Source organism: Oryctolagus cuniculus, chromosome 2 (assembly GCF_964237555.1).
Source record: "Oryctolagus cuniculus chromosome 2, mOryCun1.1, whole genome shotgun sequence".
Lineage (NCBI taxonomy): Eukaryota > Metazoa > Chordata > Mammalia > Lagomorpha > Leporidae > Oryctolagus > Oryctolagus cuniculus.
Window position 1 is genome coordinate 192,986,177 of NC_091433.1, and position 19,802 is coordinate 193,005,978.

Genomic DNA, 19,802 nt, shown 5'->3' on the forward strand with positions numbered 1-19,802 from the left:
CGGAGGCGCAGGCATGCCCGCGCCAGCAGCGGCGGAACCAGCGGGCGGCGCGGCGGGGCGCACTCCGCCGCCCGCCCCGCCGCTCCACCGCCCCTCGCGCGGGTCCTCGGCTCGGGGGCGGGGCGAGCCGCGGCCAGCGCCCTCTGATTGGCTGCGGGCGTGGGTCGCCGCGCCGCGATTGGGCCGCGGGGCTGTCTGGCGCGCGAGCGCGCGAGGTGGGGAGGGGGCGCTGGAAGCTGCTGGAAGTCGGGGGGCGGGCGGGGCGGGGCCGGCGCGGGCGCGCGGAGGGGGCGTGGCGAGCCGGCGCCGCCCCCGGCCCCTCCCCGACCCTCCCAGCTCGGCGCTCCGACCGCGGGCGGCCCAGGGGCGGGCGCGCCGCTGCATCCCCATCCTCGGCGTCGCCCGGCTCCGCGGCGGGCGCAAGGCGAGGCCTGGCCATGGCGGCCACCAGCACCACGGGCTCCACCCTGCTGCAGCCGCTCAGCAACGCCGTGCAGCTGCCCATCGACCAGGTACCGCGGCGCCGTGCCGGCCGCGCGCCCCCCGCCCGGCGTCTGGCGGGTGGGGGCGGGGAGGGGCTCCCGAGCCCGCCGTGGTCCCCGGCGCGCGGCGCGGGTGGGCCCGGGCGCGTGGCCGGCGCGGCCCGCGGGGAGGGGACGCGCGCCGACGTGCGGGTGGACGCGCGGGTGCCGTGCACGTGGACGGGGCGCGAAGGCGGGGATGGCGGCGGCCTCCGGGGGACACCGCGCCGAGTGCGGTGCGGGGCGGCCCGGGGCCGAGGGGCCGGCCCGGGATTGGCGTCGCGGACGCGAGCAGCCCCCGCAGCCGCTCCCGGGGCCGTGCGACTCCGGCTGTTGGAAGGGCTGGAGGCTCCCGAGGCGCCGGCACGCGAGGAGCAGCGCCATTTTTGTTCGGCAGAGAAAGTTTGCTGCGAGCCTCGTGCGGCGGGGCTTCGCGCGCGCGGTGTGCGTGTGCGTGTGCGTGGCCCCGGCCCCGCGCGCGCGGTGGCGCGCTCAGGTGTGCTCGGGCCGCCCGCGTCGCCGTGCTCCCTCCCGGGGGTGGGTGCGTGGCTGTCGGTGATGTGCGGGGGCACGGGAGGCTTCCGAGCCGGGCCCTGGGAGCCGGGCCCCGCGCGGCGTTTGCGGAGGGCCGGGCCGCAGCGCAGGCCTCCCCGCGACGGGCGCGCGGCGCGTCCCGCAGCAGCTGGGCGGGCGTGTGCGCACGGCGGCCTGCCGCGTGTCGCGGGCTCGGAGGGTGACCCCGGCCCCGGGGCGGCTCCTCCGCTTTGCCTCCTGAGGGCGGGGCGCGACCTTCCGTGGGTTGAGCCCCTACCTCCTAGGCCGCGGAGCGGGGTCCGCGCGCGGATGTCCTTGCTGCGGGGGGCGGGGGCCGGGCGGCGAGGAGCCGGGGAGTCCGGAGCGGGGAGCCGGGGGCCGAGGAGTCGGGAGTGAGGAACCGGGGAGCCCAGGAGCTGGGTGCGGGGAGCCGGGGGCCGGGCAGCGAGGAGCCGGGGAGTCAGGAGCTGGGGGCGGGGAGCCGGGAGCGGGCAGCGGGGAGCCGGGAGAACAGGCAGCCGAGGAGCGGGGAGCCGGGAGAGAGGAACCGGGAGCTGAGAGCGGGGAGCGGGCAGCGGGGAGCCGAGAGCGGGCAGCCGGGAGAACAGGCAGCCGAGGAGCGGGGAGCCGGGAGCGGGGAGCCGGGAGCGGGCAGCGGGGAGCCGAGAGCGGGGAACCGGGAGCTGAGAGCGGGCGAGCGGGCAGCCCCTCCGTGTCTCGGCCGCGGCGCTCGCGCCGAGGGAGGCGTCTCCTCTCTGGGCTGCTGCCCTGGGACTTAGCGCCTGAGACCTGTCGGAGGCCGAAGGCAGCCCTGGGGCGGCCGCTCTCCGACCTGGAGCGAGCTGGCGAGGCCCCGGCGGCTTCGCCTCGCGCTGTGGGAAAGGCGTGACCGCGCGTGGGCGCAGCGGCCGAGTCGCCGTGCCTTGCACTGACCCCTGGGAGTCCCGGGACCTGGGCTTGCTTTGTGACTGACGCTCGCGGGGTAGCTGCAACTCGCGTCGTGAAGCCGCAGGAGTAAAAGCCATTAGCCGATATTTTCAAACTGAACAAAAGAGGAGTTCATTTTTTTAAACCTGTAAATAATCAAGGGCAAGTGGAGAGAAGGCGTGAGAATTGGTTGTAATCAAGTAGTGTGATTCAACAGGAAGAGTGTAAAAATATAACTTGTTAGTGTGTTAATTTGGTACGTGCTAATGAGCACTGAAAACCTCCGGAATCTAAAGGCAGCTCTGGTGTCACAGGAAGAGGGTTGGGGTCGCAGCGTGGCAGGTGTCCGCAGCTGTCTGGGTTCCTGAGAGCACTGGCAGGTGTGGAGTTGAGTGCCCTGTGCAGGTTAGGGAGGTAGGGCTGAGGCCGCGGAGGGAGGGAGCCCAAGATCTTACCCTAGATTCCTGGGTGGTTCAGCCTTCAGTGAGTCCACAGTGACCTTGAGGTAGCCGTAGCGGTTATTCAGGGCCTCGCGTTTAAGTGAAGTGTGACCTCCACCGCGGAGGTTGCTGGTGCCCCAGGCCGCGCGGGTGCCTTCCCGGGTGAGGTTTCCTGGGCGGCTGGGACGCAGGGAAGGCCAGAGTGAGCGTCCAGGCAGAGCTGAGTGCCGGACGCACCACTTAGCAGGCCCCGCTACTTGCTGCGGTGGGTTTTTAAGACCCCGCAGTGCGTTCCAAAATGAAATGAGACAAGATTAATTAAATGTCCCAGATCAACTTTTAGAGTTTTTGTTTTGTCTTTAATCTCGACAGACCGTATTATCTGGTACATGGGTTTACGCGCTCTGAGTTGCCAGATAAGGTTACTGTGTGGCCTTCCTTCCATCCCTCTCCTCCTCAACTGTTTTCTTTCCCATGGAGCTCTGAGCGCTGCTGAGAGGAGGGGGTGTCCCTGCGGAGGGGGTGGCCAGGATGGCACCCTTGGCAGAGGGCCGGTTGCGGGTGAGTCACTGAATGGCCCTGGCCCGGGACGGGTCGGTGCGGAGATGCCGGGCTGAGCTGCCGGGCAGAGGAAGGCCCGAGGGAGGCTGCAGAGATTCTGAATGGTTAGGAGCAGAGAAACAGGGCGCGCGGGAGGCAGAACGCTACACCTTACACAGTCTGCAGTCAGGTAATAACCCTGATGCCTTACAGCGTATGGCTCTTTCACTTGCTTGGTATTTTTTTAAATAAAGATTTATTTATTTTATTTGAAAGGCAGAGTTACAAAGAGAGGTAGAGGCAGAGATGGAGAGAGAGGTCTTCCATCCGCTGGTTCACTCCACAGAGGCCACAACGGCCCGAGCTGCGCTGATCCTGATCCGAAGCCAGGAGCCAGGAAATTCTTCCGGGTCTCCCACGTGGGTGCAGGGGCCCAAGGACTTGGGCCATCTTCCACTGCTTTCCCGGGCCACAGCAGAGAGCTGGATGGGAAGTGGAGCAGCCCATCTGGGATGCTGGCACTGCAGGCAGCAGCCTTACCCGCTGTGCCACAGTGCCGGCCCCAGACTTTGTGTTATTGAAAGGAATCCTCACAAGGCTGCGCCGTGGGTTCAAGGCTGGAGGAGTGAGCCTCAGGGCTGCGTGCAGACTTCTGAGATCCCTGTCCCCTCTCTGGGCGGTTGGTTGGTTGACTTTTCTTTTGCCCCCCCCCCCCCCCCCCCCCGTGAAGTGAATGATACGTTAGGGAACAGAGCAGTTTAAAGCATTATTTTTTTCATGCTCCAGGCCTGAGCTGTGATGAACCCCACTCTGTAGATGAAGAAGCAAGTGAACTTAGAGATGATGGCTCTCGGGAGGTGGCAGGAGGAGTGCAGGGGTGTGCTTAGGTGCCCTGCGTGTACTGAGGTTAGGGCGGGAACGCCTCGCTCGCTCCCTCTCTCCCGTGTGCTTGGACAGCGACGCGAGCAGGAATGCTGACGCTCCCTGGACGTCAGGGAGGCGCCCGGGCCTGGCCGCCCCGAGGCTGGGTTCTGGGCCCTCTGAGTGGACAGTCCCTTCACATCCGTGACTCTCCTGTGTGAATGGGTGTGGGGCCGGGTTTTAAAAGTCTGTGATGCTGTGTGTGTGTTACCGGTTGCGGAAGCATTCCTAAATTCCTTTTTGGGTAGGGTGAGTTGGAAGGAACATAAATAAAAACACAGGGGAGGAAGGCAGGCCGACGAGTACTGCGACGCTGCGGGCGGCAGAGCGCTGAGCCCTCGTCCCTGCTTAACCGGAGCAGCCGAGCGAGCCCGGCTACCGTAGGTTTCCCCGCGCGCGCTGCTCTGGCTCGCAGAGGACTGTCGTGGGGCAGTGGGGCGGCGTGCTCAGGCTTGGAGCGGGACCGCTAGACCTGTGCGCCTTGCCGAAGCACTGTGTTTTCCTCTAAGCCCATTTCCCTCATCTGTGGAATGAGGACAGTAATACATGGTACCTGCAGTAGGTTGGGCCAGCTTGTGGTGCAGTGGGTTAAGATGCTGCTTGCGACACTAGCGTCCCATATTGGAGCGCGGGTTCAAGTCCCGCTGTTGCACTTCTGGTCCAGCTCCCTGCTAATGCGCCTGGGAATGCGGCAGAAGACGGCCCGAGTGCTTGGGTTCCTGCACCCACGTGGAGACTGGGATAGAGTTCTGGGTCCTGGCTTTGCCTGGTCCAGGCCCCGTGGATGTGTGACCTTTTGGGGAGTAAAATAGCTGATGGAAGATCTCTGTCTCTCCCTCGCTCCCTCTTTGTGCTCTACTTGTCAAGTAAATAAATAAATAAACAACCCTTAAAAACGGTCTGTAAAATGTCTGGCTCTTAGTAGATGTTCGCACCATCCCTTCCTCTTGGAAATGATGAGCTATTTGGAACTGACTTTTTATTTTGAGCTGTTAACATCTGTCCCCATATACCATCTTTAATCTGTAGGACTTCCTTTTTAGGATGGGAAATAGACGGCTCAGGTTCAGTCATCTGCCTACACAGCGATTAAACTCAGATTAAAATCTGGTTTTGAATTTGGAGTTGAAAGTTGTTTTTCTGCCTCCTGACTGCTGCTCGAGTGTTCCTGGTCTCCCTGCTTATGGAGCACCTGCCGCTGTGGTCACGGCACGTGCACTCCCCCTGGGGGGTCCGGCAGGGCCAGCTCTCCGGACAGAAGAGCACATGGACTCACAGCCTCTGCCTTCCATCGGCGACACAGCTGGGTTCTGCCGGCTGTCAGTGAGGCCCTCAGGAGTGTGATCAGTGTGTAATTTTAAGAATGACATGAGTGAAACATGAAATCTTGCTTTAGTGGATGTGTAGGTTGTGGAGAAGGGGGCAGGGGCTGATGTGTGGGGAGAGAGAATCAGGGTTTGGGAGACCTGAACAGGCACTCGTAATGGGCCCTTATGCTCCAAGCCCATGACCAGTGCACCAGCACACAGCTTCAGTCTGCCGGTTCGCTCACCAAATGTCTGCAACAGCCTGGGCCGTCCAGGCCAAAGCCAGGAACTCGTCTGGGTCTCCCAGGCAGGTGACAGGGGCCCAAGCACCTGGGCCATGCTTCCTTGCTCTCCCAGGCACATTAATTATCAGGAAGCTGGATCTGAAGCGGGGGCTGCAGACACAGGATTCTGTCCTCACAGGCAGCAGCCTGGCTCAGCGCGCCACCACCATTGCCGTCGGCTTCCGTCTCTGACACTAGTGACCAAATCCAGCGGCAGACTTTGAGAAAGGCAGTGCAGTCAGTCTTGCTTGCTCAGAACTCCTCGTAACTCCCGTGTGGCCTGCTGCAGCACTTTTTAAAGTTTGCCCCGAAATCACTTGGGATTGCCATTAAAAATACCTGTTTCCAGGTTCAGCTGAGACGTCAGTGGGTGCCAGGGAATCTGCATTTTAAGGGGCTCCTACTCCCCACCGACAGCACCCTCAGAGGTAGAGAAAGACCCGAGCCATGTTTATAGGCTCTCCGTATTTGTAAAAGTTTATATGAATGTGATTTTTAAAAAATTTTTTTTTAAATTTTTATTTTTTGACAGGCAGAGTGGACAGTGAGAGAGAGAGACAGAGAGAAAGGTCTTCCTTTTGCCGTTGGTTCACCCCCCAACGGCCGCTGCAGCCAGCGCACTGCGCTGATCCGACGGCAGGAACCAGGAGCCAGGTGCTTCTCCTGGTCTCCCATGGGGTGCAGGGCCCAAGCACTTGGGCCATCCTCCACTGCACTCCCTGGCCACAGCAGAGAGCTGGCCTGGAAGAGGGGCAACCGGGGCAGAATCCGGCGCCCCGACCGGGACTAGAACCTGGTGTGCTGGCGCCGCAAGGCGGAGGATTAGCCTAGTGAGCCGCGGCGCCGGCCTGAATGTGATGTTTTAAATGTTTGCATTTCACAAATGAATATGTCACCTCTAAAATATAATGCTGTGTAACCGTGCTACTGATTATGTAATCGCAAGATTTAGGAACAATGAAATTCAGAGTGTACTCTGCCCTAGGCAGGGCGGCCCTGAAGTGGGACCGGTTTTTGGGTGTAAGGGGTTTGCGTCCCCTTGTACGTGTAACCTGTACATACTGAACACCGTGCGCCCTGCTGGCTGCTCCGTGGGACGGAGGCCTGGGCCCCCTCGCTCCTGCCGTGCTGGGCCTTGAGCTCCGCTGGCCTCGGGCAGACAGAGAGTGCCAGAAGGATGCTTGTCCCACCTCACCCACATGTTGCTGCCACTGTGCGCTGGCCGAGTGTGGACGTGGTAGCTGTAGATTGGAGCCTGGCCTGCTGCCACCTGAAGTGCATGAGGTCCTCCTGTCCAGCAGCCCCGGGCCTTGGCCGAAGTGGTTTCCTCGCCTGGGATCCCCTGTGCCCTTGTGGCCTGCACGTTCGTACTTGTCCGCGCTCACCTAAGCCGGTGCCTTGGTGATGCAGCTTCCCCCGCTGTGTCCCCGCCTTCCCAGTCACTGGGCTCCCTTTTTGGGCCCCTAGCCTGTGTGGCACGCTTGTGCCTAGCACACGTGCGTCGGCCTCTGCCTCTGAGCTTCCCGGGTGGGCTGTCTCCTAGGTCCCACGCAGCGCATCTGTAACAGCTGGCGCGTGGACTAGCTGAGGGCAGGGCGACAGCTGGTGAGTCCGGCTCCGCCCCTCCGTGTTCCGCACTCTCCCCAGCCTGTCCTGTCTCACACAGCAGAGGTGGCCTCTTCCACTCTGTCTTAGGAGCCTCCCTGGGGGCCTCCCTGTGGTGTAGATGGAGAGCAGGAAGCAGTGGCACAGGAGGCCTGCCCACGCTTCCCTGGGAGTTGGCCGCCCTTGTGGGCCAGGCCCTCCTGGCCCTGGCTCTGTGTACCCCTCCCACCTCACCACCTGCCAGGCTGAGCGGTCCTCCCAGACAGGCCCCGCCCCTGCATCGCTGCACCCCTTCTGTTCAGGATGCTGTAGTGGCGGCACGTTTGGAGCAGGTGGACCAGTGTGGTGAGGGGCACAGACTGGCATTCTGATTGTCACCTGTCGGCTGCGTGCCTGGGTAGGTGATGGCTCTGCTCAGCCTCGGTTTCCTCGTCTGTAAGGTGAGGCGCACAGCAGGCCCCTCCCAGGCTGCTGTCAGCGTTGAGGAGCTGGCGTGGCAGAGGGCAGAGCACAGCGCGCTGCGTGCTGGCCACCGTGAAGGTGCTGCCTGGGGCTCAGAGGCCCCAGCCCATCCCCCAAGCTCTCCAGATTCTTTAGGGCATTGTTGGTCATCCAGGCTGCAAGTACTTGAGTGTCTAGCCCATGCCAGACTGTACCGGACGGGGCACCACGGAGGGAGTGACCGCCGGCCTTGGAACAGCGCGGCTCCCCCTGGGGAGTCGGCCAGGAGCAGAAAGGCAGTGGCCTGGGGCCTGAGGTCTGGCGGGGCTGGGCTGGCTGCTTCCAGGGGTCTTTTCTGTGTGCCTGCCCCTTCCTTTGGCACCTGTGTCTTCTGGACTAGGAGGCAGAGCAGAGCTGAGCAGCGCCTGTGCTCCCACAGGGTTTAGGGCCGTGTGCAAGCCCAGGGTCTCTGCGGCTGCTCCGTGTGTCTCAGCAGCTGTGCAGCCAGGACAGGTCTGATGCCCTTGGTCCGCGTGGCTCGTGGGCATCTCAGCAGAGCTCCGCGAGGTAGGAAGAAGCCTCTGCGGCCGACTTTATTCAAGTGGGCTACTTAGGAGAAGGGTGCTGAAGACGTGCAAAACATTGAAGAATGTCGGGGGTGGGGGGGTGGGCTAGGGCAGACGATCCAAGAAGAATGAAAGAGCAGCTGGATGACGACAGGGTGGGGGATGGGGAAGCTGAGCCAGCATCCGCATCCTGAACTTCAGAGGAAAGAAACCTTGGGGTCTCCTTGTCCTTATTTGTGAAGAACAGAGGGCTGCCACTCTCAGTGTCCCCTCTAGTGAGGCCCTCCGGGAGGACCCCGCCGGCACCCAGGCTCTCCAAGCAGCCCGTCCAATCCTGCGGAAGCCTGGCTTTTGGTCAGTAGCAGGTGCATGCTCAGGTAACACTCCCGGGGTAGCTCACCAGGAGCGGGTGAGCTCGCTCTGAGGAGTGAGGAGACCAGCCAGCGCCAGCCCGGCCAGCCAGAAGGCTGCTCTCTCCTGGAAGGCCCAGGCCTCTGGTGGGCTTGCCTTGCTCCTGCCCAGGCCTCGGACACAGATGTAACGTGCTTCCTGTCTTAATCCATAATCCCATAGGAACTCAGTTTGGGGTTTGGTTTGTTTTGTACCAGACTAGGTGTTTGTGGAAAGTCAGAGTTACAGATAATATATAATTTTAGGTATGTTTAAGTTGTTCAGTTCCATGTATGTTAAATAACTCACTGCTTATACAATCAAAATTCTGGTTCTTTTTGAAACTAAATGATAGGCAGAACTACAGGCCTCATCAAGGCTGTGTATGGGGAGTGAAGTAAGCTTTGGGTGGTCTTGACTGTTACACAAGCCCCTGTCGCGTTCTCAGCTTTCCGAGAGTGGGTGTTGGTTTGGGGCCAGAGCGCTGTGTCTGGGGGTGAGCCGTCAGGCGTGGAGTTCGGGTGACTGCCCAGTGTGCCCCGCTGTGCTGGCGTGCCTGTTCTAATCCTAGGACTGGAGCAGCTGCTGTCATACTAGCCACATTCCAAGAATAGAAGTGACGGAGGCGCTTGGTGTACGTGCAGAGCCATGAGGCTGAGGGTAGAGGGCAGAGCGGGGGCACCGTTACTGTCTGGGGAGGTAGTTAAGGGGTCCCTAGCGCAAGACGCTGATCCTGTGTCCTGCGGGTGTGGTGGTCTCTGCACACTTCCTGCGCGCTCAGGCCAGCTGTTCTCCTTTTGTTCTTGGAAAATACGTTAAAGCCACATAGTAAAGGAAAATGTTGGCCTCAGAATGTTGAGTTTCAGCCCCTGTTGGTTTCAGTGGAGATTCCAAGGTACTGATCAGAACCGAAGAGGGGGCCTCTTTTTTTTTTTTTTTAAACATTTATATATTTATTTGAAAGAGTTACAGTGAGAGAGGAGAAGCAGAGAGAGAGGTCCTCCATCCGCTGGTTCACTCCCCAATTGGCCGCAATGGCTGGAGCTGTGGTGATATGAAGCCAGGATCCAGGAGCTTCTTCTGGGTCTCCCACGCAGGTACAAGGGCCCAAGGACTTGGGCCATCTCCTACTGCTTTCCCAGGCCATAGCAGAGAGCTGGATCGGAAGAGGAGCAGCTGGGACTTCAACCAGTGCCCATATGGGATGCCCACACTACAGGTGGGGACCTTACCCACCATGCCACAGCGCCAGCCCCATGAAGAGGGGGATTCTGATGGTTGTGGAACTGGGAGTTACAATTTGTGGTGTGAATTAGGGGGACTCATTTCTAAAGACTCATTTTTTTAAGGTGTAGAAAATAGAGAGAAACATGTTCTGAGACAGTTTGGGCATAGACTTAGAGTTTATAGCACGAGACTAATCTGTGCAGTTTTTTTCAGGGATGTGGTGTAGGGCAAAAAATGACTTGATGGGATTAAAAAATTCCTCCTTGGAATATTAAAGATGAAAGCACATTGGGACCATTTCTAGAAGGCTCTTGACTGGTGTTTCGTTTTTATTGAAAGCAGGGACCTCCAGGAAATAATGAAAATATCCAACTACTTTTCCCTAATTTGTGCCTAACTCTGGATTGGCAAATGTATAATGATGGAATTTATGGATTTTATTTTTATAAATTTACCTTTTAGTTCCATTTTTCTATGATTTTTAGTTTCCATTTTTCTATGACATTTATTTGAAAGTCAGAGTTATGGGGAGGGGAGGGGAGGGGAGAGAGAGAGAAAGAGAGAGAGAGAGAGGTCTTTCATCTGCTGGTTCATTCCCCTAATGGCCACAACAGCCAGAGCTGTGCTGATCCAAAGCCAGGAGCGTCTTCTGGGTCTCCCACGTGGGTGCAGGGGCCCAAGCACTTGGGCCATCTTCCACTGCTTTCCCGGGTGCATTAGCAGGGGGCTGGATGGGAAGTGTAGCAGCCGGGACCCGAACCAGTGCCCGTATGGGATGCTGACACTGCAGACGGTGGATTAGCCCACTGCACCACAGCGCTGGCCGCAGTAAATAGTCTTTTTTTTTTTTTTTTTTTAATAAAAAGATGATAGAAGCTTCTATTTCTTACTTAATAGTTTTGTTGTGAGTGGTTCACATCTGTGGGTAGTGCTGCGCTCCCTGCTCATACCTTTGTTCTTCTTGGCCGGTGGGTGTCAGCTGCTGGAGGTTGGTTCACCTAGGGCCGTGCTCCTCCAGCTCTGGCCTGAGGATGAATCTCTGGCAGCGTCTGTTCAAACAGATTGCTGGTCTCTTGGGGTCGGGCAGCTTTGGGGTCCGGTGTGGCTTGCTGCTCCCCAAATTCCCCAGATCAGAGGCTGGAGAACTCACAGCCTAGTCTTCGGCAGACAAAGCAAGCGTCTGTTGTTGGCCTGAGGTGGCACGCGTGCAGCTGTTCCGCACACGTCACTTTTGCGAGGGCTTTGTCACATGGCACAGGTCTCCATGAGATGGCTCAGGGCAGGCTGGAGGGCAGCTGGGAGCTGTGCCCAGCCATGGCTCTGTTTAAGTGGAAGAGCCGGGCAGGCCCCAGCACGCTCCGGAGTTACCTGGGGAGAAAGGACCACAGCTCTGGGTTGGGTTGCCTGGGGCGAGGCGTTGTTTGAGCCAGACCCTTGAAGGAGGCCCCTCCCTGGACGGCAGAGCAGTGGGCAGCTTCCGGTTGAGGAAACGCTGTGCAAGGAGGGGCAGACTTGCTCGTGGGTAAATATGTACTGATTGCTGGGCTTTGCATCCTGGCAGGCGGAGCGCAGCGCTCGCGGATTAAAAACCAAACGTGTGTCTCGTTAGATTCTGGTGACTCAGCGTGGGTTCCTGATCGGCCCAGGTTCACAGTGGTTCAGCCGCGTGGTGTCACTTTCACGCTCTGTGAGTCACTCGGGCTTCTCCTCTGTCTGTGGGCACCTGGTGCCTAAGGAGCAGAGCCGTTTCTGTCCACTCTGCCGAGGTCTCTGGTGGCTGCCATCCGAGCTTGCTGCCTTGGCCAGGGCCTCTGCTTCCACGTCTGGGGAGTTCTGGGTGGGGATTTCAGCACCTCTGTGCTTGCAGACGTCTGGAACAATCCGGGCAGCACGGTTCCCCTCCAGGGGACGGAGGCATCTCACTGCTTTCCATGTGGCTGCCACACAAGCCTGCGCGAGCATGCTGGGTGTCAGGCTCCAGCGCTCCAGTGAGGACTGGGTGGTGTGGGGTGGTGTTTCTGGGTCTCCCGGGACCGCGTGGCCCCACATCTGAAAGTTGGCTTTCCAGGTTGTCCTCATTCAGGTTTGCGTTTACCTCTGTTGTTTACAGAAACGCACTAAAAGTTAGAAAAGCTTGTTGATTAGATAATAGGCACATTCTCATAAGTCATGCCGATGAGAAAGTGATAGAAACCCTCAAGTATACCCCAGATTCCACTTTTTTTTTTTTTTAAGATTTATTTATTTATTTGGAAGTCAGAAGGAGAAGCAGAGAGAGAGAGAGAGAGAGAGGTCTTGCATCCGCTGGTTCATTCCACAATTGACTGCAATGGCTGGAGTTGCGACGATCAGGAGCCAGGAGCTTCCTCGCGGTCTCCCACGCAGGTGCAGGGCCATCTTCTGCTTTCCCAGGCCACCGCAGAGAGCTGAATCAGAAGTGGAGCAGCCGGGACTTGCACCAGTGCCCGTATGGGATGCCGGCACTGCAGACGGCAGCTTTACCTGCTACGGCAGAGCGCCAGCCCCCAGATGCCACTTCTGTATACCCTGTGGGCTTGTTCTACTTGAGCTGGTCGACTGTGTGTTCAGTGAGATAACACCATACAACCAAAGCGTGTATGAAATGCAGCAAAAGTGTTGTCGAGGATCCTATTTTTAGAGGATCAGCAGATCATGGTTTTGAGCACGTGTGTGATGGCTGGTGTTGCAGTGCACACCGAGTTAGGGCTGCACGTCATCCGGAGTGCGGAGGCTTCTGGTTGGTAGCTCCTGACAGTGCTCAGCAGTGTCTTCTAATCATTTCTGCAAAGACTTGTTTCCCACCATAGATTTAAAACAGCAGGAGCTACCTCTTAAAACCTTCCCACCAAGACTGCTGATTTCACATTTAATGAATGAGAACACTACATATTTTGGACACTCAGTTCATTAACATTTTCCTTCTTTGTTCCTATGCTTTATATATCTTTGTTCTGTGTGATTCATTATGGTTATTGTTTGAGTGAATGAGTTTAGGGTTTTTTTTTCCCTTGGTGAAATAGAGATGGTAGAGCTAATTGCTGTGCTTTTAATTGTTCTCACCAGACGTGCCTAGAATTCACAAATAGAGCCTTTTCATTTAAAAGAAACCAAGTAACTAAAAATCAAATACAGTTCTAGAAAGGTTACTTTGCTGAGTGTCAGCACACTACCCAGTTTTTTAAAAAAAGATTGTTTTAGGGCGGGCATTTAGACTTAGCCCCTAAGCTGCTGCACGGCACGGCCGCAGCCCGTGTCCGTGTGCTGGGGTTCCCGTTCCCTCTCTCCTTCGCTCCAGCTGACTGTCTGCGTGCACCCTGGGAAGCAGCAGTGGTGGTGCAGGTGGCTGGGCCCCTGCCGCCTGTGTGGGAGACCTGGGTTGGGTTCCAAGCTCCTGGCTCATCCTGGCCCGGCCCGGCCCTGGCAGTTGTAGTCGTTCAGGGGTGAACTAGTGGATTGGAGATGGATCTCTCTCTCTCTCTCCCTCCCTGCCCCCTCCCCCCGCCCACCTTTGCCTTTTAAATAAAAGAAAATAAAAGTTAACCTTTGCTTTTAACAAAGAGCCTATTAGTTTTTCATTATCACATTGAAGCACCTGCGGTGACTTTATAGCGGAAAGTGGTTTACTCAGCTCAGACTTCTGGACGGGATGAGGTGGCCCGATGCCTGGGCCTCTGTGAGCAGAGTGGGCCGGTGGAGGAAGCTCCGCATGGCAAGCCCGAAGAAGAGCGAGCATGCCTGGGTCTGTCCTCAGGCTCTCGTAACCCACCCTCTTGGGAGAGCCAGCCTCCCCCAGTGACCTGTGGACCACCACAGGCCCACCACCTCCCAGCAGCACCGCCTGGGGACGAAGCCTTTCGCACTTGTGCCCTGTGGGGGACAGTGGACATCTGAGCTGACACCCACACCGTAGCAAAGAGCGTTACAGAATAATGCAGTCCTTCTCACTTAAAATTTGGCTCCTAAAAATCATATAAACAGACTCATTCTCCATGCTCTTATTGACTCTGTGTCCCTATTAACAGTTCATACTCATCACGTACAGTATTTGCTACTGTAATAATAAGCGTGTCTACATTTTAACTGATAGTGTGTTAACATTTAAGGGTCTTTTCATTCTAAATTAAAGGTAGAATGGAATGCTTGTTTATATTTGAAAATCAGTACTCAAATGCTAACAGTAAATGTGCATGAATGCATTATTTGTATCATCGCTGTTCTGCTGAATAGGTTATTAAACGATCCCTGATCCCCACCAACTTAGGGACGCTGCAGATGACCAGGACGTAGGCCTCAGGCCACGTGGCTTCTGAGGGCTGGAACCCGATCAAAGCAGAAAAGTAGGTTTGGGCTGAGTCACTGAGGGTGAGTAACTTCAAGGGAGGTGAGGGTAGGGACCCCAGAATGTTCTTGCTGTGTGGGGCTGGTTCCTTTATCATATGTAAAAATGTTGACTTTTTGCACTTCTGCAGTTCCATTTGTGTTTTCGCTGATATATTATGTATCCTAACAGGGAACTGAGTTTGTGTATTTTTAATCCGACTTAGAGAATACATCTCGTATAAAATTTATAAGGTTCAAAAAAGTATAAATGTGGATGTTTTAAAGTCATCCATTAGTCTCCCACCCAGAAATGACTTTTGTTACCTCTTTTCAAGGCTGTGTGTCTGTATATATTTAAATAAAATTGGGCTCATATTGCAGTTTTTATTACCTGTTGTTTTTATCTAGGATTTTGAATCATTTGTGATTTTATTAAATTATTTTTTAAAACTTACAATGTTCTCTTATTTGTGTGTGTCATGGTTTAATTATTCCTCAGTTGTTTGAAGTGTTTTGCTGTCTTGATTTTGTAGTACATTTCCATATAAATGGATTGGGTGCATAGACCTATTTGTTTCTGTGGGGAAAAATATTTTTTGGGTCTGAAACAATAGAAAATTACTGTTTTAAGAAATTAAAATTTTAAATTTTTCTTTTAAGTTACTATGATTATATTTTCTCCCTTGATATCTTTCTTATGCTTCGTACTTGTCTTGTCTCTTCGCAATTCTGCCTTTCAGAATTTGAATGCTTTGTGCAGGAAGGGTCTTGGGGTCATGGGCAGTGGGTGTGTGTCCTCCACTCCGCTGACTTCATGGTCCAGGTGGAAGTATTGAGAATTTGTCCATCCCTCTGCCTTTGGCAGATCTTGCAAGTGTTGGTGACTAGAGCGTCACCGTGTGACAGCTGCCTTTGATGTAAGAACTGGGTTTCACTCACCTGTGTCTCCTGCCTACCTTGGCAGGCATTTAATAGATGCTTGCATTGCCTGTAAGTTTATGATAACATTGTCTTTGTTTTTTTTTTTAAATTATTATTTATGAGACTGAGGAATCTACTCCATCTGCTGGTTTACTTCCTGGTACAATGGCTGAGGTGGAAGCTGGGAGCCAGCAACAAAGCTCAGGTCTCCCACATGGGTGGCACCGATCCAACTGCGTGAGCCTTCACCCTCTTGCCTCTGAGGGTCTGCATAAGCAGGACGCTGGCATGGGCAGCTGGAGCTTGGACTCAGACCCAGCAGTTCTGATACGGGTTGTGAGCATCTCAGCTGGTACCCTAACTCTAGGCCAAGTGCCTGCCCCGATGATAGCGTTTTTATTTTTAGAAAAATGATACTAAATTAATTTTTAAGCTTCCAGACCATTTGGAATTCCATTTGAAGCTTTTTTTTTTTTTTTTAAGCAAATCCAGCGGTTACTTAAAAGCACTTCTAGAATATCACCTTCATTCAAGATATTCTTAGTGTTTGCTTACAAGTTCTCATTCTGGGCTTGTTTAGTGTGGAGAGAAATTTAACACGAAAAGGAGCCACTTGTAGAGTTTCTGCACCAAAATGAACGTGTCTTTCAATTCCACTTTCCCTGGGCTTTGTGAAGGCGAAGGTGACATTCAGTGCAGATGCCGTTCCCCTGCCCAGAGCTCCCGGAAATCTCTGCTCATTTGGCCCTGGCTCCTCCCCAGCCTCACTCCTGCAGCTCCGCCCTCCTCCCTGGGCCCTGGCTCCCTGGTATGCAGAGCACACTCCCCTGCCACCCAGACCCTTGCATGGCCGGCGCTGCAGTCTGCAGAGGGCACAGCCCTGTGCTCTCGGCCTCCTCAGCCGCCTCTGCCTCCTGGCATTTCACTCTCACCCGACAGCAGCTTGGGTGTCTGGTATTTCACGTTCATTGGTTATTAGTGGTCTTTTCGATGTAAGCGCCGTGGAAGCAGGGCCGATTTCCCTGCACTGATTATGCCTGGTGCCTGGCAGAGAGCAGGTGCTCAGTCAGAATTTGTTGAATTGATGGACTGTGAGCCTGAGGGTGTTATTTATTTTAGATGGTACTTTTAAAAATTTTATTTGAAAAGCAGTGATCTTCCATCCACTGGTTTATTCCCCAAATGCCTAAACTGTAGTGCCAAATCTCCACCCTTTTTCTTTTTAAAAAATTATTTTAGAGGAAGAAAAAGATCAATCTCTGGTTGTAGTGGCTGGTACTGGGCTGATCCGAAGCCAGAAGCTGGGAGCTTCTAGGTTTCCCATGTGGGTGCAGGGGCCCAAGCATTTGGACCATCTTCCATTGCTTTCCTAGGTGCGTTAGCTGGGAGCTGGATCAGAAGTGGAGCAGCTGGGACTGCAACAGTTCCCTCAGCTGCTACACGACAGTGCCCCTCCCGTTTCATTTCTTTAAGTGATCAGCAAATGATAATAAATGACTTGTTTTAGCATTAACTTCTTTTTTTTTTTTTTTTTTTTTGACAGGCAGAGTTAGAGACAGAGAGAAAGGTCTTCCTTCCACTGGGTCACCCCTCAAATGGCTGCTATAGCCAGCGCACTGCGCCGATCTGAAGCCAGGAGCCAGGTGCTTCCTCCTGGTCTCCCACACGGGTGCAGGGGCCCAAGAACCTGGGCCATCCTGCACTGCCCTCCGGGGCCACAGCAGAGAGCTGGACTGGAAGAGGGGCAACCGGGACTAGAACCTGGAGTGCCGGTGCCACGGGCGGAGGATTAGCCTAGTGAGCCGTGGCGCTGGCCTTAGCATTTTTTTTTTTTTTTTTTTTTTTATTTTTTTGACAGGCAGAGTGGACAGTGAGAGAGAGAGACAGAGAGAAAGGTCTTCCTTTGCCGTTGGTTCACCCTCCAATGGCCGCCGCGGCCGGCGCGCTGCGGCCGGCGCACCGCGCTGATCCGATGGCAGGAGCCAGGTGCTTTTCCTGGTCTCCCATGGGGTGCAGGGCCCAAGCACCTGGGCCATCCTCCACTGCACTCCCTGGCCACAGCAGAGGGCTGGCCTGGAAGAGGGGCAACCGGGACAGAATCCGGCGCCCCGACCGGGACTAGAACCCGGTGTGCCGGCGCCGCTAGGCGGAGGATTAGCCTAGTGAGCCGCGGCGCCGGCTGGCCTTAGCATTAACTTCTATTTCCTTTTATTGACACCTTGGGTTTCACTTGGGAACTCAGTTTGCCTTGTGCATTTGTGCGGTGGTTTCGGATGGTGGCAGGTGTGTCTTTGTTAGGTCAGCAGTGGCAGCAGGTCACCTGACCTCTGAGATGTGGAAGCCTCAGTTCCTTGTGTAAATGCAGATAATGGTAGTGCTGAGGTTTGGGGTCTAGGTGATTGTGGGGAGCAACCCGGACTAGACTAAGTTACTGGAATTAAGACTTATTCTATGCATCTGCTCTCCCACAATATGGCGCTGGGAGAGAAGAAAACAGCTTCTACACAGCTGCCTCCAGTTCAGCCAATAAACTGTAGGAGCTGATCCTGCTCCTGATTAGAGGAGAGCAGCGTACTCGGCGTGTGGGTAGCAGAGTTGGGATTGGCGAAAGAGGACTATAAAGGAGGAGAGAGACAACATGCACCAGGAACATCTAAGAGGAACATCTATCTGAAGGAACACCTGTGCAGCCCCCGAGAGAGCCGGCCGGCGGTGTGCCGCTCCCCCGCGGAAGTGGGGAATGTGGCAGGGGGCACCGCCCTTCCACGGAGGTGGAAGGGACAGTAGCCAACCCGGGAAGAACCAGCAGCAAACCCGGGGAGGGCCGAGCAGACAGAAGAACAGCGCAGAGTCCTGTGTCGTTCCAACACGAAGACGGGGAGCGACATAATGGTGCCGTGACTCGGATATGAAGCCTAGGCAGGACTTAGTGTCGTTCCTCCACGAAGAGGGGGAGCGACAGCAGGTGACAGCTCAAGTGGTTGGGTTCCTGCCACCCGTGTGGGAGACCTGGATTGAGTTCCCAGCTTGCTTGCTTACTCTCTATAAACATACACACACACACACACACATACATACATACATACCAGGGAATATAAAGAAGGACTTTGTGAGTCTTTGAGCCAGAACTTCAGATTGAAAACAGTTTTCCCTTCTGTGGGGAGCAACTCGGACTAGACTGTTACTGGAATTAAGACTTACTCTATGCATCTGCTCTCCCACAATATGGCGCTGGGAGAGGAGGAAACAGCTTCTACGCAGCTGCCTCCAGTGGGACCAATAACCTGCAGGAGCTGATCCTGCTCCTGATTGCAGGAGAGCAGCGTACTCGGCGTGTGGGCAGCAGAGTTGGGATTGGTGGAAGAGGACTATAAAGGAGGAGAGAGACAACATGCACCAGGAACAGCTATCTGAAGGAACACCTGTGCAGCCCCCGAGAGAGCTGGCCGGTGGTGTGCCGCTCCCCCGGGGAAGTGGGGGAAGTGGCAGGGGGCACTGCCCTTCCACGGAGGTGGAAGGGTCGGTAGCCAACCCGGGAAGAACCAGCAGCAAACCCAGGGAGGGCCGAGCAGACAGAAGAACAGCGTAGGGTCCTGTGTCGTTCCTCCACGAAGAGGGGGAGCGACATAATGGTGCCGTGACTCGGATAGGAAACCTAGGCAGGGTTTAGTGTCATTCCTCCACGAAGAGGGGGAGTGACACCTTTCTAACAATAGGTGTGTTCTATTATTTTTCATCATACAGCGTTGCTCATGTCTAGTTCTCTTGATAGTTTGCAGATTTTCTTTCCTGAAGATTGTTAGGATCTTCTGTTTATCTTTTTGATGTTAAACTTTGCATTATTGTGTCTATGTAAATACTTGCTAAATTCCTTCAATTCCAGGGCTTGTGTTCTTTTTATTTTATTTTATTTATTTTTATTTGAAGAGTTACAGACAGTGAGAGAGAGAGAAAAAGGTCTTCTTTTTCCATTGGCTCACTCCCGTAATGGCTGCTATGGCCGGTACTGCACCGATCTGAAGCCAGGATCAGGCGCTTCTCCTGGTCTCCCATGGGGTGCAGGGCCCAAGCACTTGGGCCATCCTCCACTGCACTCCCGGGCCACAGCAGAGAGCTGGTCTGGAAGAGGAGCAACTGGGACAGAACCGGTGCCCCAACTGGGACTAGAACCCGGTGTGCCGGCGCCGCAAGGCGGAGGATTAGCCTAGTGAGCCGCAGCACCGGCCCGGGGCTTGTGTTCTTTAGCTCTGGGACGGAGTTCAGGTCATTTCTCTGGAAGTTTCTTCCCGCTGTTGTGTTTTGTGTTCTTTGTGGAACTGTCAGACTGGCCGTTCTACATGAATTCTGTCGCAGACGATCTCTCTTGCCACCCATGTTTTTGGGAGACCTCCCTCAAATTCACATTCACATTCCAGCCTGTCGCAGCTGTGTTTTCCTAAAACGTCCTAGCAGCATTCCCGTTGCATTTGCCTTCTTAGAACCCTGTGGTTTCCTGTCCAGACTGGATTCATTTCCCTTGCCCTTGAACCTGGATGGGTTTGTGACTGCTCCAGCTGACAGTGGAATGGTGGAAGCGGTGCTACGTGATTCTGAAGTCAGATCTTTAAACGGGGTGGCTGGGGCCGGCGCTGTGGTGTAGTGATTAAAGCTGCTGCCAGCCCATGCAGGCGGTGGTTTGCATCCCAGCCGCTCCACTTCCTGTCCACCTCCCTGCTGTGGCCTGGGAAAGCAGTGGAAGATGCCCAGTCCTTGGGCCCCTGCACCCGTGTGGGAGACCCAGATGCAGCTCCTGGCCGTTGCGGCCCACTGGGGGTCAACCAGCGATGGAAGATCTTTC

At 55.6% G+C, this 19,802-nt stretch overlaps 1 protein-coding gene across 5 annotated transcripts in view; it reads left to right on the plus strand.

The window, feature by feature from the left end:
• The first annotated feature begins 324 nt into the window (after positions 1-324).
• Positions 325-19,802, plus strand: part of MBOAT2 (membrane bound O-acyltransferase domain containing 2) — a 122,975-nt gene continuing 103,497 nt past the window's right edge. For 2 of the 5 annotated variants that reach the window (XM_051833321.2, XM_051833323.2), the window contains exon 1: positions 325-512. In XM_051833321.2, the coding sequence (XP_051689281.2) occupies positions 438-512 (75 nt within the window). In that variant the 5' untranslated portion in view covers positions 325-437. Of the gene's footprint in view, positions 513-751; positions 1,018-19,802 lie in introns of those variants that run through there. The other 3 variants (XM_051833329.2, XM_051833319.2, XM_051833318.2) reach the window with 3 other exon arrangements.